Source organism: Dromaius novaehollandiae, chromosome 26 (genome assembly GCF_036370855.1).
Source record: "Dromaius novaehollandiae isolate bDroNov1 chromosome 26, bDroNov1.hap1, whole genome shotgun sequence".
NCBI classification, from domain to species: Eukaryota; Metazoa; Chordata; class Aves; order Casuariiformes; family Dromaiidae; genus Dromaius; species Dromaius novaehollandiae.
This window is the reverse complement of record NC_088123.1, coordinates 4,078,846-4,095,860: the sequence shown is the minus strand read 5'-3', so window position 1 is coordinate 4,095,860 and position 17,015 is coordinate 4,078,846. Positions and strand designations below refer to the sequence as shown.

Sequence of the window (17,015 nt, the reverse complement as noted above, 5' to 3'; positions counted from 1 at the left end):
CAACACTGCCCAGGTATCCCTAACACTGCCCAGGATCCTGCTGTACTGGAATAAAAAGGTCTCAAACCTAAGGAGTCTATGCTTGGCTCTCAAATATTCCTATATAAAACAGATTTTGGCTCAGATGTACAAAAGAGCCTAAAGAAGTTTGTGCTTGTCTCCTAAGTTTCTTTGTGGGTAAATTGCAAGGGGATATCATGGCTCAGTTCGCAAATGAGTCTTGCTGATACATGAACTAGTGTGTATTTACCTCCATCCGCTTGATGCCGCCAACTCCTCGACCACCGTAATAAGAAGCATCTACTGTTGGCCACTTCTTCTTTGGAAGGCCATCATCATCTTCCTCCTACAAAACAGGAGGTTGCATTGTTAGGGAGCATGAGCAGAGGTAGTAAGGAATAAACAGTCATAGTCTATGTGGTCCTTTGAGCCAGCTAGAGCCAGTGCAGTAAAGGTTCTGGTCTCTTGCTGGTTATTTTCCAGAGGATGCACACTCATGAAAAGAAAATGTTGCATGATATAAACAACACCACCACTTGAAAGGTACAGTCCAGCTCCAGCAAGAATGTGTGTTTTCTTTTTAAAGAAGACTCTGTGTTTCATCATCTTGAGATTCAGGGAAGAAAACTGTTTGCAAGTTGCAAAATCATAGGAGCAGCAGCCAAAATAACACTGAGCATAGTTCAAGAGCTGGGGTCTTTTGGCTGCAAGCCTGGTTGATATGCTGGCCACCCGTGATGGTGGCAGGGACTTACTCCTTTGCCATCCTTTCCCTTCCCTTATGCTTGTGATCAGGGAGGGAAGAGCTGTTGCTGTGATGGGTGTTCCCTGACTCATAGCTCCCCATGCCGGAGGAATCCTCGATGACCCAGATAAATCAACGTATTATAGTTCAGATTTGACAGAATACAGAGAAAAGCAAGAAAGTAAGAAAGTCAAATTTGCTCCTGAGCTGTTAGAAATATTCCCTTACGTGAAGGTGAATTAGGAAATACCGCAGTGTGAATGCCCAACAGGGAGAAGTGTTTTATGAGATGAGTTGGCCAAGTGTGATTAGAACAGAAAGGTCTAATGGAAAAGTTACAGGAATAGAATTAGCTCTTATAATAAGCTTCTGCCTCTGCTGGGGAGGCTGCCCGTGGAAAGCTGCGTGCCTTCGGTGGCTTTCTTGGGCTTACACTTGCAGAAAGTCTGGCTCTGCGTGAAAAAGCAGACTTAAATTCTGTCCCTATGTAAAAAATGAGATTTAAATTCTGTACAAAATTGAGTATGTTTTACATACAGCAGGTAGAAATCTGTGGGACATCACAACACATAAGGTCAATGTTCATGTTCAGGATCCTGGCCTTCATGATGGCATTCAGATATGGCCCAGTTAATTAAATCAGGGAAGTCTCCCTGAGTTTATTTAAAATGGGGCTGGCTAAAGTTTTAGTGAATATAGTCTATATAACAATGTTGCACTGTCCCCAGTCCACATACACTCTAAACTATATAATTCCTTTCTCTTTTTCTACATTTACATTCTACACAATTTCTACAGTTCAGGCTGTGAACTGGCAAAACAGAAAAGCAGAGTTCATCAGAAACGTGAAGTATTTCCTGTGAAAAATGTGGAGAGAAATGAAAAATGGTCTCTCTCTTATTTTCTTTCTTTAATTTTTCACAGGGATTTGGCCAAACTCCAAAACTTAGTAGCTTTCCAAAACTGGAAAAGCCAAAAATACTTTGAAACCAAACTCCCCAGTAGGAAAACTGAAAAACTGGGGAGAAAAAATCCAAGACAAACTTTGCTTTTCATGTCAAACAAGACCATTTTTGTAAAAACAAAAACAAAAACAAAAGCTCCCATGAAATTGGCTGCAAAATTTGCCCCGATTTAAAGGAAAAGTGAACAATTGAGTCATAAATACAATGTTTTTTCCTTCTTAGCTGACCTCTCTTTTTCTCTCTCTGGTTAGAGTCGCTGAGGCTCTTTGCTGCAACCTAAGAACTTAATATCTCTGCATGAAGTTTTCCATGAGGACTTCAAAAAAAATTGGAATCAAAGCCATCTAAATATTTTCCTTCAGCAATTCTCTTTCTTTCTCTTCAGCTTAGCATAGACTGGACTTCTCACAACAGGAAATGCCAGGGTTTAGGAAATCTTCCCCACAAGCCCTTAAAAGCCCTGCAAGTCACTTCAATCTAAGATAGGAGTTCATCTGCCAGAACAACAACAGAAACAGCACACGCACAAAAAGACAACAGTGGACACTTGAAAAACAAGGGAGTCACAAGCTTTCTTCAGGATGAGTCTGTTTATATGTTTTGAAGGACACGGGAGGTTTTGCAATACAAGCAAGAAAAACACCAGTGATGTCCTACACACTTGGCAAATGTGCTTACAACACACGTGAGTAGCTAAAATAAAGGAACTGGAAACATGGGGGTCAGGGTGGGGAGAGAGCAGGCAAAGGAGAAAGAAGAGGAATATAATCCACATCTCCAGCATCCCAGCTCACTGCCCCATTCGCAAGATCTGAGCCAATAACATGGGGCTGAATTCTCACGTCCTGGCTCAGTTTTGCCCATGTTGTTCTACACTTAGCTACAATGGGGTTTTTGCCTGAGGAAGAACTGCATAAGGACTTCAGCTTTAACTCAGTAGCAGTATAAAAAACAGTACCAGAAAATTCAAGTGCATTTAAGGATGTTAGAAATTGACTGTCCAGAGCTTGGCATCTTTCCACCCCCAAAATCTGCTTTAGATGGAGCTAGAGTTTCTTTTAAAAAATAAGAAGCAGGACAGAGCTACATTTCAGAGTCAGAGATCCAGATTCATGACTGCTGGATTTCAGAAAACAAAGATCCGTGTTTATCTCAGAGTCCATGCCAGGCTCTGTGTACTTTGACCCTGACCTGAGGGAACCTCATTTGTGGGTAACACAAGGACAATTCAGCTCCACATCTGAAACACTCAGGGTAAGAATTCAAACTCAATTTGGCCAGATATGAAAAAGTTTGGACAACTTACCCTTCTCCCCGCCCTAATAATTATTTTCACAGTTGCTTCTGCACTGCCTGCATCTTGTCAGAATTTAGCTTTTATGGAGTGCTCTGCCTGCACAAAGCACTGTAGGACTCTGGCTAGCCATTCCCCTGAGTAAGAGATGTTATCATCCCTTTTTACAGCTGAGGGAACTTGGAGGTGAAATACTATGTACCTCAGCTCCCTCCTGACTCCTTTTTTTCCCAAAATCGGACTCGTTTCCAAATTGTATGGCCACCTCTCAGATGCAGAGGCATCATAACGCCTTGAGGACACCTTGCTCAGTTCTCCAGAGAGAGATCCTGCTTTGGCAGGTTGTGCTTATCATACCAGACTCTGCCAAGCTTTCAGATACTAGCTGCATAAACCTGCCTGTTCCAAATCATCCCAGAGGAGTTTTGCAAGAAGATGCCCTTGGTGTTTTTCATTTCTTTGCCTCTCACTAGTCTCAGCCTGCAAGCTAAGGTCAGAAAGCGCTCACAGACCACAAGAACATCTGAGAGAAGGCCCTTCTACACAAGCTCTACTAAGGAACAGGCTGAAGAAAGAGCTCAGCCTCATAAGGCACCAGAAAATCACATACAAGTTCATCCTTGAGACACAAATACTTAGAAAACGAGGTCTCACTGATCGTGAAACTCCTAATTTATTTACGGTACAGATTCTTAAAGATCCTGCCTGAGATTATTTCCTCCATGTGCAAAATACTGCATGCGCGCAATTAAGAGAGAACCCCTGTCTTGATGGAGATGAAGGAGAAAGCACGCTGAGATATTCCCCCTCCACGGCTCAAACACCGAGCTGCACGAAAATGAAATAATGTGCCCGAGGTGACCCAGGAAATCCTGCTGCAGAACGAAACTCTTCAGGTCCCTGGATTTATACCGCCAGCTCCCAGGTTGCCTTTGCAGGGACTGTACTGCTGGAGATGGTCACGTCTGAACTACGATTTCACAGTGGAGGTTGCTGCCCCATGGAGTCTTGCAGCACATAAGTGCTTCTTATAGGGTCAAGGGGATTAACACTGGTGCTCTCTTTCTAACTCTGAGGGTGAAAAACACCCAGCTGTTCACTGCCTCTACGCTAACGGAGTTTGCTGTGCTGGGTCTGCCTAGACATTTTGTATTAAATTTGGCTATTAAGTCTGCACCTTCACAGTGCAAGAACTACACCTCATCTGTTCCCAATAACATCCCAATTCTTTTTCTCTTAAATGCCTGTCTCTTGACAGGTTCCTTTTCTCTTCCTCCCAAATTCCTGCAACTCATGGTAAAAGGGGAGTAAAGGGGAAGGAAAAGTGCTGGCATACCACTGTGACCTGGCTTTATTTCAGGAATAACAGAATACATTTCCTGCCTTGGTGTCTACAAAAAATTCAGATTAGACCCTTGCTCTGGAGTTTATTTTGCTATCCCCCCAGCAAGGTTTTTCAGGAACAGAGAAGAAAATGATCTGGAAAAGATTAATAAACACTGATAAATGAGGGTGCCAGAGGCTCCCAGAGCAGATGAATCGCTGTCAGTCATTCTTTGGCTTCACGAATGTGCAGTTGCGTGCCTGGGAGAAAAAGATTAGCTTGCAAGAGGATCGAACTGGTTCAAGCTGAACAAAAGGTTTCATCTTCCGGCTTATTAATAGCTGCCATGTAGCAAGTTAAATTCTGCCTTTTCATGACGGCCTCCTATAACAATGATTATCACCTTCAACATCTCATGACTGTGTTCCTGAATGGTCCTTTCTCTCCAGGACTTTCTTGTGTGTGTTTGCTTTGGTGTATGTGGGTAAGATGACAACAGACATAAGGATTATCCAATTACAGGCTGGTTGGTGGCTTGGCCCTGGTGCCGTGTTAGGGGTGACTGCGGAGCTCGGGTGATAGAGCAGCATGGAAAAAGCAGGTCTGAGTGATGAGGAAAGAGGGCGTGCTCTGGTCATCTGGTAGGTTTCCTGCCTGGTTTTGCCAGGCTGCAGGGCATTTTGTGTCCCTGAATCGCTTTTGCAGGAGAAAGGGCTGCAAGGACAGAAAACGAAGCTACAGCAGTATATTTCAACATTGCCTGGTCTCTGCTTACGGAGCAGGGAAGCAATGAGAAGACGGGGGGATACTCTGGCATGCTCCAGTTTACTTACACACTCTGACTGTAGTCACAGTCTGTGGAACAGATTCGTAGCAGATCTTTGGCATGGGTCAGGTAGTGGATAGGAAATTGTTGCAAGCTGCGAAGAGCCCTCCAAGGTGTCTTTTTTTGATGTCGAAGAGGGGTTGAGAACCAGCTTGGTAAACTTCTCGTCTGAGTTGAATAAGAGTTGTTCCAATAAGCTCAGCCTGAAGGTGATGGACACATGAATAAAAGCAGCTGTGTCTTCCTCCAGCAGGGCTAGAAAGAGCCTTCCTGTGCACTGGAGGTACAAGAATGTGATTTTGATCCACCATCAATGAGTCAATCACAGGCCAGAAAGGTGCTCGCTGGCTCCTCGAGGCATTCACCTCTTCCAATTGGCATTAACTTGATCTTTCCTGGCTGTAAGTAAAACCAGCTGTCCTTCTTCCAGGCTGAACCTCCTTCAGTGTCCTGTGTTGTCTAAGGAGCACAGCAGTAAGTTGACAATATTTGTGATTTCTGATTGAATTAATTGGAAGTTTCTGGCCAATAATGATTTCCTTCACCAACAGTGAGTGTGTCTCCAGTATGTCTCAAAAGGCCTTTAAAGTAGAGTTCAATAAAACCTTTGGCGAGTTCCTGACAGCAGGGCTACTTTCCTCTCATTGTTACAGTATAATGCATTCTCCTTGCAATGCAAAGATATACGGGCCTCAGCTCCTTATTCTGCTGATGCAAGAATTCCTCTTGTCTTATTTTTGCCAAGATTTTTGAGAGAAGAAAAAAATCTTACTCTAACTGTAATGCTGCTGCTTAAGGGATTAGCACTCTTTCATGCTGGAGACAAACAGTTACTGGGTTTTCTGCAGGGGGGAAAGCTAACTACAACACGTAAAAAAAAAATGGATTGCAGACAATCCAGTCCATTTTCTGTTTGCTTTTAGCGAAGTAGAAAATGTGGAGTATCCAATCCTCTGAGAAAGCATCAGATTACTGCCAGTCCCAATCTCTGGACCAGGCTCTATAATAGTGAAAGGGACCAATGAAATGCATCTTTTTAGAGCTTCTGCCATTTTTTTTCCACTAGTGAGAAGCTCTTCTGTCCGGGAAAAAATGCAAAGTGCAAGTTACAGCCTCAAGTCCTATTAATTTTTGAACCAGAGAGAAGCTGTGCAGTTCTGAATTTTAAAGAATTTATGTCAATTGGATCTGAAGAATTTTGGAGTGACTTCCTATGTACAGTAGTTGTCAGCACACTGCTCTGATGCTTTGTGGTTTCTAAAATAGTACAAACAGCAAGCAGACCAACACGCTGCTTCTATATAAAGAGGATTTGCCCTACGTTCTCCAGAGTACAAGACCAGGCTAGTTTAAAATAAAAGGCCAGTGGCAAACACATCACTCGAGGAAAGCTCTGAAACACACAGATGAAGAGCGGACCATTCCTTCCAAAGAGCTCCATGGACTCTTCCTCGCCATCAGAATCAGGGCTCAGAGAAACTATAACATGCCCAGAGAAACTGTTACCCCAGTTTAACCAAACTGAACCTGAGGCAAATACAACTGGTCTGCTGCAACTACTCTGTTCTGCAGCAAATGATCTGCTTTTGCAGCACTTACCGGTTTGAGAAAAGGCCTCCCTTGTATGTGAGGCAAGTCTTCCCCCTTAGCAGAGATGTAATTTCCCCTTCCATTTCTCTGCTGCTGAGCCAGCATTCCCGAATGATGTATTTTAATTAATTTCAGCAATTGAATCCCTTGGCTTGGAGGCATATGTGATGCAGAACAGAGCATGTGCAATTTTAGATTAATATTTTCCTTTGCATTCAGAGGATAAAAGCTGACAAAGCTAGTGGATTTATTTACAGCCCAAACAACAGAAATGGCTACCTAGAAACATGGCTCAGATGCCTGCATAGAGAGGTGTAGGTTGACATGTCATTCTGAGAGATGGGTGCCTTCAGCAGTGCATGGATCCAAATGCAAATCTCCTTTGGGTCCAGGAATTTTCAGATTTGGAGTTTTGCTTCAGGTCTGTTTTAAAGGGGACAAGCGCCACCAAGATGGATGTTCCAGGACAGGCCTCAGTTCCAGCTGCCCTGCACTGTGCTCAGTGCAGGCAGAAGCTAGGCTGGATTCCACCTTGGTAACACTGCAGAGCACTGAGCTTCAGTGGCCTCTGCCTTGGCATAGAGCACACTCACCGAGCTAGCTTCTATGGAGAGCAGGGAGAGGTTCTGTTCAGCAGACTTTCACTTGCAAGCTGAAGCAGGCAATGAATTTCTCTCCAGAGGCAAAAAGCGAAGGGAACTAACCAACCACATCACTCTGAGCATGGATCTAAGTCTTGTCTCACTTACACAGTTAGGAGGAACTGATCCAAACCCCAGTGAAGTCAACAGAAAAACTCCCATTGACTTCAGTGTGCCCTGGACATAGCCCAATGACTTTTCAGTGAAATCCCATGTGCAAAACGGTGCAAGCAAAAGAAGAGATCCTCTGTGTGCCGAAAACAGAAGGCTATAAAAAGGGGCAGATAAAACCTAGGCATATTTCTAGGGAGAATCTACTCATTAAGTAATGGTGACGTAGCTTTAAACCAGTTAGTTGCTGGATTCATCGAGAAAGAATGAGCAGAATTAACTTCACGGTTTTAATGTTGCTTTCTTGTTTCCCTCCATTAAAACTCTCCCTGCCAGTGCAGCTCTTCTGATGTTGGGATGGTTATATCAGGCTTTACATCTGTTCAGAGTCTGGGCCGCTGTCTTTGGACCCAATCGCAAAGATTGCAGGCTGCTGTACTCTGCCTTTGCTCAGAGCGGTGAAGTCCATGGGATCAGTGTTGAGAGTTAGCACTCAGCTGCCAAGAGTGATTATGTTGGCTAAAACACCAAAATCATTACCGTGCCATACCAGGAAGGCAGTTAAGCATACGTTTAGGTTCCATTAACTTCAAAGTTAGACACATGCTTGAGTTGTCCTGTCTGTGAATCAGAGTCTGTAGTACTGTTCTGACCAAGCCAAAGAACCATCTGCCTCTGTCCTCCTTTCCTCCCTGCTCCCTGGCGATACTGTATGCATGGATCTCCAATCACTCTTAAATAAATAAAAAACAGACCTCTACCTCATGTCTGGGTAGAAGCAAAAGGACCAGAGCGAAGCACACATGGCAGACATCAGCTAGAAAGTCCCTGGTTTAGCTAAACTGCTATTGGGTTTAAGGGCACAGGCTGAACACAAACGCTTAACTTCCTGCTGTGGTCTATATTCTGCCATGCAGCAGAAACAGGGCCTCTTGTGGGAAAGCTGAACAAAACCTTATCCTAAACACTGCGGAAATCAGATTGTCAGCGTCACTTACCTCGCTGTCTTCTGCAGGAGGCGGTGGGGGCTCTTTGATGATCTAGAAGGATCAAGAGAAACAGAATGGTAAATCCATACTTTGCTCTTTAGCACGATGCAAATGTCACTTAAAAAAAGGGGGATATGCTGCTGTGAGCATCTCTGAATTTAACTATGATACTGTGTGATGACAGGGTGCCCATGTGTGCCACTCTGGGTCACTGAGAGTGAGGGGGAAACAGGAGGCATGCCAAAGGCCTGCCATGCAGACTTTCCTAATTGCAGCTCTGGACTCATGTTTCTCTTTATGTGACCCCTGCCCTGTGTCAGGTCACAGCAAATTCAAAGAAATATATCCTTGATTCTCCAGCTTCCCAGTCCCAGTGGGAGCAATAGTTGGTGCTGGCCCTAATCAACACTGACAGCAGTCACTGTTTCACCTGAACGACCATGATAAAATCAGCATCTCCTTTTACTGGACACTGCATATGCATATAGTTCCTGCCTCAAATAATTTACAGCCTAAACAAAGATTGGAAAGAGAAACCAAGGTGAAGTGAAATGCCCTGGAAGCACTGTAAAGCAGTAACAAACCCCCAACCTCCTGTTTCCCAGGCCAATACTTCATTGCAGAATGCCATGCCATCTCATGCTCTCGTGAAAAACACTTTTCACACTGTCAGGCTATTCCACTCTCATAAGCTTCTTTTTTTTCTTTTTTAAATATATATATATATATGCATGCATTTGAGGCTCTCCCAACAATTCTAACTAATAAAGCAGTCAGGGTGAGGTTTTAGACTGGTCCAGGATATTCTCCATAGAAACAATTTAAGTTTATGTGGGCGTGAGGCTATTATTTCATGCAAAAAGTTTGCATCTGAGGCTCAGCAGGCAGTTGGCTATTATCACAGCCCTTCACTCCAAGAGCAACAGAAAGCCTTCCAAAGGGAAGGCAGTTGCATACAGGCATGTCAAACATTTCTCCCCTACACCAGATGCACCCCTGGTGTAAAGCTATTGCAGTCAAAAGATTGAATCCAGCCAGTCATGTCAATATGATTGCCCCAGGGATGGATTTTCTCTGGGAGATTTAAGTCTATCTGGATGAAGCAGTTCTTCCTTCACACAGCAGGCAACGCTATCAGGGTGCTGAGTGCCTCTGGAGACACAGTGAGTGTCCCCAGCCCCCCTCAGGGCTGGGTCCTAGGTGTAGAGGCTGCCTAGACATTGCAGTGCAGATGGGCAGGCCTAAAAATTGCCCTTCAAAAAAAATCAGAGTCCAAAACAATAACAGCTTGGTTGTTTAAATGCAGAAAGAGAAAATGACAGTCACATAAAGGCCCTGAAGATATAAATATTTACAACAATTCCTCTCACTCGTGTTTTTCCTTCTCTGATGAGCTCACTGTTTTTATTTTCTTCTGCAAACCCCGAGTCATGCAATGTGGCCATTAATGAAGAGCATGTGCCCTTGGCTAGGGAGGAGACGGGGCCTGGCTCAGTCTTTTGTTTATATCTCAATCCGGAGCAATGATGGCTGTAGACCTCTGTCTCTACCTGTCCCTGGGCAGCGGGGCTCTTGGGTGCCTACAGCGTCCTTAGGGAACCTCTGTTAAAAAGCCTGGCACGCACTGGGAATCAAAATCAAGTTTTTGTTTATATGCACAGAAGCACAAAGCATATGTGGAAGCATGAAACAACATTTGAGGGGTGCAGTAAGTGTACCCACCGCCCTGCACCCAACAACCCTCATTCTGATGCAGCAGAACCGTGGGCCAGGCTGTGGCTGTAAAGCCCCTGACCACACTACGGAGGAAGGAGGGGTGATGTCCCAGGAGGAGCTCGGGCTGACAAGCAGAGCTGGTGAATGTCTGATATAGCATCCCTCTCCCTGCCTTCCCCTGGGCTTCCCAGCTTGTGCTTTCAGCTCTGGGAGATCCTGGGTCTCTCCCTGAGGCATCAGCCAAGCTCCTGGCTAACAGGAACGCACTGCTGGGCACGCACAGAAACCACATGGCCTCAAGAAGGACTGAGACTCCTCTCTCCAAGACACACTCTTCCTGATTCCCTGCATACACCTCCAAAAGTACAGCTTGCTTCCCCTGAGCTATTCCAGGGCAGGGCTGTTGGGCGATCTGAGCCTATACTGGCACTGGTGCAGGGCAGATTGTGAAGCAGGACATGGAAATCAGCTTGGCTTCCATAGACAGCTCTGCCTTGTCTTGTGGTTAAACTCTGGTTGCAGTGTACTGCCCTGTACCATGGTATATTGCTGTATCATTTATGGAGCACGCAGCATTTCATTTGGCAGCGTCCTGCACTGTCTCCAGTGAATAATCCTTCTCATTCCTCCAGCATTTTTCCACGATGTGTTTGTTTTTTCAGTTGCACACTGCTGTTGCACAAGTTGCATGCTGACTCTATTGTTTTCTCTGTGTTTCTGGGATGCGCTGATTGCATTTGGACTGCAATGCAAATTGTTGTGTTCTGTGAGGGTTTCACTGTAAATTCTCTGCATGTTAGTTGCGTATTTGTTGCTATAGAGTTAATGCTGTTGATTAAGTGCATCCTCCTATCGCATTGATCTGAAGCCAGAAAATGGTAAGAAAGAAGAGGGAACAGGTGAAACAAATGAGATTTGATTGCTAGGCAGACTTGTAAAGATCAGAGATATATCCACTCAATCGTCCTAATTAGCACAAATACACATGGTAAAGCAAGACAGACAGACAGATTGATCTTTTGTCATCTCTGCTGGCCTGCAATTCCTTCTGCAGGATGCCATCCTGACAGCACAAGGCATTGAATTATCTTGGAGAGAGGAAAAGCGCTCTAGGATCTAACCCTGTTCAGCTTCCTGGGCACATTTGCACAGCTTCATACATACATCCTCCATATATCTTTGGGTCCATCTGCCTGGCTTTCCCTTGCTCAGCACTTTCTAATGTCCCACATACTCAGGGTGTTCTGAGTACACAAAAGCTATCCAGCTTGTTTGGCTCAGAGGGTTAAACTAACAAACTGCCTTGGTGAAAGACTTCAACTTCGTGTGGGTGAAAAGTGGTCTGCATCAAACAGAGTACTGCTTTCTCGAGAGGAAATTGTGAGTTATCGGCATGGTTTACTCTAAGTGGCACTCCTTGTTTTACGAACATGGAGACAACAGTCTCTTATGCATGTTTCTTGACAGGATAAATACTCACACAGCATGTACAAAGTATCAAAATACACAGAAAATCTTTCCAGCCACATTGCAGGTATGTTTTAGTTACTGGCCACTGTGATGGGTGACACTGCAGCAGACCTCCTTTTGAGTCAAAATCCCTAATCCAAACCCACCAGATAATGAGAAATTTCAGATATCTGATCCAAAATATGCCCTACTGGAAGTGCCCTTATTCCCTCCTCTGATATTATTCTGGTGTAACATCATGGATTTCAGTGGAATTTCTCTTGATTTGCATTGGCATGAAACATCAGGATAATCCAGCCAACGTACTTGGTCCAGTTAAGGATTCAGACACAACTTCTTAGCCAATATCACTGGAAACTCTTGAGATTACAGACTTGGAAATGAAGAGATGGGTGTGATTTCCATTTGTGTTCTTTCTTGCAACACACACACACACACACACACACACACACACACACACACACACACACACACGCATTAACTCCAATTTCTATGAACAGATCAAGTTTTATCTACTACATGCCAAAGAGGAAGAAAAAGTGATAACTTCCACTTTTAAGTGCTAATTACTTCTAACAGCAACTGAACAACCCTTAAGTTCACGACACAGATTAGTTAGCTTGGACAGTTCTGGAGATGCTGAGAGTTTGGTCGGCTCTCTGCCTCTGAGCCTGTGGGAACTCCAGAAGTTCAAGTCATACATAAAATATATCTTCCGTCTCGCTGCCCAGGTTTGGAAAGGCTTTTGATCTATAAACAGCACCACCCTTTCCTTTCTCCCTTTTGGATCCTTGTAGTTACAGCTGTGCCTGCACATGGGACCCTCATTCTGGGGTACTCACAGCAGTGAAGTTGAACGGGATTTTTGTCCCATCACACACAAGCAAGCAAAACAAATGCTAAGCAGGAATAACAAGATCCCAGAGCCAAAAGGCAGCGCCTTGCTCCTGCTCATTCTTCAGAAACAGAAACGATCACTCAAGCGCAAGAAAGAAAATGCCATTGCAGGGAAGCCAGGGAGCCTGTACTGGCACAGGTTTGAGTCCACCACGTTTTGTTCCGGGCTGCGGCTCTTGCCTTCCTTCTGCCTCACCAGATGACACATGGACCTGCTGAATGCAATCAGCTGGGAACACACTTGGCCAAGCAAAATGCTTAGCCTAGTTTAGCTTGGCAAAGCCAAAGTGTTTGTTCATGTGTGCTGCAATTGTTTTGATAACCCCCAAGCCACTTCTGTTATTGCTGCTGCGACTGTATCTCCTGTCCCTACGTCTGAAAGAGGGAAATTATGATCATTCATCAACCACATTTGCTTGCTAGGTGAGGGATACCAAAGTTATTTCTGCATCACTGTTGTGCTATAAAAAGAACCTTAAAAACAAGTGGCCATATTGTAAGTGGTAAAGGACTGTGGGATGGAGTGGTTCTATCACCTTTCATCAAAGACCAACATGCATGTGAGTGACACAGGTCTCCGTTAGCTAACACGCCTTGATGTCACAGACGCACAGAGGAGCAGCTGCTTCTGCTGAATGACCCAGTGCAAAAGCAGAGCGATACTATTAGCCATCTCCTGGGAGCTTAAAAGTGTTGGAGAGGACTGGTTTCCTGTTGCCCTGCAACTTCTGTAGCCATTCAGGCATAAGCAAAGAGAGTACACGTTGAATCCAAACTTTGCATATTCCAGGAATGTGTCTAGGATGTTTTCCATCTTGGGAGAGTAGAAAACTCCACCAGTTTGCAGTGTCCAGCAAACACATACTTAGAAATTTTCCCTGGAGTTTTATATGATAGATAGGGGCAATGTGTTCCTTGTCAGTGAAATGTGTCTGCTTTAGGATGGAACAGAACATCAGTTAAAACAAGGACCACGCATGAAAACAATGCAAAATTAGGTATAAAGGACTCCGCCTCTAACTAGAACTAAAACTTGGGAAGGGAGGATGCAGCTGATTGAGAATTTGTCCTAATTTACATTCACTCTTTCGGAAATTATGTAACACGTATCTTAATAAGCAGGATTTTTAATAGCATTTACTTTAAGACACCAGTGAAAAAACAGAAGTTAAAGACATTCACAGGTAAGCAGGAAAGAGCATCAGGGAAACATGCTGTAATTCTGCCTTGGTGCATTAGAAAGCACGAATCTGGAGCCATAAAAACTACTGTATCTGAATAGACCAAAGTCCATAAGGTCAGCATCTTTCACTGACAGTGGCTGGTGCTAAGGGAGTAAGTATAAGAACCGGACAGGAACATAAGGATCTTCCCTCGCCATTTGGCAATCAGCAGCTCTGTGATCAAAACCAAAGCCAACCCTTGTCCTTCCTAGACACTAATGGATCTGTTCTCTGTAAATCTGACCCATCCATTTTTGGACTTATTTATAGTTTTGACCTCCTCTAAGTCCTGTGGCAGAGAGTTTCATGGTTTATTTATGAGTTGAGTACAGGAATATCTCCTTTTTATTTGTTTCCTCTCTGTTGTGTGTTCTAAGCACCCATTAATTCTTTAGAAATCTGATCTACAATTCATAGTTTCTAATACAAGCAGGAGCTTATCCCTATTTCATCATCTGCAATACAATACATCCTTCTTCCTAAACCTACTAGTAAGGGGTAAACGACGTCCAACATGAAAGCTAACTCATACTTTTCAACTAACCTCTCTTGTTGACACAGAAGCAGATACAGGAATCAACTTCTATGTAACAAAACTAGCAGAAGGAGAAACAAAGCTGCTTCAGACCTAGATTTCAAGCTGACATGCACAAGCAACATTTGATACAGACAGTCATGCATAGCAAAGATCCTGAAGGTAGATTTTGACAGCTTGTTTAAAGGCAGACAGTTACAAAGCATTATATCCGTATCTAAACTATCCTGACTTGACTGACAGGGTGGCTGAGAGAGAGAGGCAGAGAACCGCTGTGAGTACCCTGGATGATTAACAAGACTTTATCCTCCTACTGCCCTTCGTGCACAGCAGCTGCTGTACCTCCCTCAGCAAAAATACGGGAGCCACAACAAGGAAACTAGCTGAAGGGCTACATTTTCTTTGTTTAAGGAAAGTCAGGTTCTGTTGTTATTTACGCTAGTTTGAATCTACAGTAATGGTGCTGCCTCCATTTACTTTGGATCGACTGTGGTATAAACGAGGGCACTCATTCAGTGGCAGTATGCGTGGACTCAGAGCTTGGCTGTTAAACACCAGGGGAAGTCCAATCACTTCAGCGAAACTGCACCACGTTACAGTAAGCGAGTGCTTGCCTCAATAGTTCAGATCCTAACGTGGGGAAGGGACTGTGGAGTCCGCAGGCAATTTCTCTCTCCACATTCACATCTCTTTCTCTCTGCTTGTCTCGCTAATATTGTGGACAATTCATGACCCCGTACTCCCTTCTCCCTAAATCACCTTAACTGTGGAAAAAACTGCGCCTCACGTGCACAGGGGAGCAGGTGGGAGTCAGAATACGTGGACCCTTGCTACTAACCTCCATCAAGCCAATGCACACCACGTAATTTTATGACTCCTCAGGGTTACTGTAGCATTGATACATTTCCTCCCCTCCTCTTCCTCCAGTTTAGCTATGATTTTCATGTGTTTTTAATATACATTTACTGTATTTTCTCCATCCAGCTTTTTGTTTCCAAAACTTTTGGTCAGCTGCAGTACAAACCGAGAGCCAAACAAATTGCTGGGTTCTTCCATGCTTCCTTCCAGAAAGCAGTGTAAAGCTAAGACTGGCGTCTAGATGCTTAAATACCAACACCTCATTTATATGCCAACCACACCCCTGTATTTAAAGAAGCTGCAGTAGAAAAATGAGTAAGATGATGCATATGTTCAGAACGGACTATTATATAGGCCAGCTCCTCATGCCCCCCTGGCCACACAGTATGGATGCGTAAGGGAGGCAAAGACTCATGTTTACCTCATAAAGCTGTAGGGAGATGTGACATATGAGCATGCGAGGAAGTGCTTCAACTCAGAGTCCCAGCTGCACCAGGGAGATGTTTCCACTCATATTCTCTGTGCTTTATCCCCTGGCCTGCCCCAGCTAAGATTCAGCCTGAGGCTCAGGACTGCTTGACTGCAGCCACTACTTCAGTTGTGCCAGGGCTGATCTTTCATGCAGACTCTGCTCAGGTGCAAAGCATGCCCCAAACACAACTCATTTTCCTCTGCCAGGTTGCCAGTTTAAGTGCCTATGCATGACTCCTGCTCTGTGCACTGCAGCATATTGGCACAGGGAAATTGTCTTAGCATAAAGAAGCCTTCCAACTTTTGTATAAATTATGGCCTCACTATACATCCAGAACACTAACCAACTCCATTTCAAAGCCAATTTAACAGTGTGCGTGCAAGCCTCTTTAAGACTGTTTTGGAGGCTTACTATCTATTTGGCTTACATCTATATTAAACCTGAGCCTTTTATTTGCCTCCTCCCTGGAGGTGAATTTCACCCTTGGGCAGATAAATAGGCCCTTGCACACACAGTTCTCTCAGGAGCTCTCTTATCCCTTCAGTTCACCTGCGTTCAGAAAAGCACATGCGTTTGGGGGGGGGGGGGGGAGGGAGGGGGAATGGGAGACAATAGCAAAGTGCCCACTGGTATCAGTGGGGCAAGGATCTGGCACCTGCTGCTTTGCAAATAGGCTCTGCTCAGGGAAAGTGGGATCATCCTGCCACAGATGCTCTTGTATTTTCCATTGTTCTTTTCACATGCACGTTGCTGGGTATGTAAGCTTAGCAGAATTTTTCTCTATTTCTCATAGTTGTTGAATAAATATCCTTGAAACCTCTTCAGAGGTTAGCACCTGGCTCCAGCGCTATTATATCACCCCACTGATGTCAAGGGAAATTTTGCCTGTGCTGATATTGGGCACAGCAAAGGCCTAATTATTGTTCCGATCCACTGAGCAACTATTACATCTACTGTAAACTGAGTGGTAAATTCCAGACTTCGTCCCAGAATAGTTCTGAGACCAATAAACTTGGATATACTTGGAAACAGCATTTCTTGATGGGTGCATGCCAAGGAGATACTGGGTTCCAGATAAATCCCTGGGGTAAGTCTATTGACTTCAGTGCATTACTCCTGGGATGAAGCTGGCTTGGTGTCTTTCCTGGAGAACTGCTGGATAATAATGATTCCCATTTAATCAAAAAGCATGCCAGGAGGAATTTCAGGGTTTAGAAATGTGCTTGTCACTCAGAAACAAATTTATTCTTGGTAAGAAAAAAAGATTGGGGTTTTTTTTGCCCTGGACACATACACAATTATCTCTGAAACGTCCCTGGGCTTGAATCCACAGCAGTGTCTCTGGGTCTGTGGTTTGAT

At 44.3% G+C, this 17,015-nt stretch overlaps 1 protein-coding gene across 2 annotated transcripts in view; it reads right to left on the bottom strand.

Annotated features, from left to right (window-relative positions):
* ANTXR1 (ANTXR cell adhesion molecule 1) overlaps nucleotides 1–17,015 on the bottom strand; it is a 108,776-nt gene that overhangs the window by 28,272 nt on the left and 63,489 nt on the right. For both annotated transcript variants that reach the window (XM_026111493.2, XM_064497888.1), the window contains 2 exons: nucleotides 8,495–8,536; nucleotides 251–346 (listed from right to left, as the gene is read on the bottom strand). In XM_026111493.2, the coding sequence (XP_025967278.1) occupies nucleotides 251–346; nucleotides 8,495–8,536 (138 nt within the window). The remainder of the gene's footprint in view (nucleotides 1–250; nucleotides 347–8,494; nucleotides 8,537–17,015) is intronic.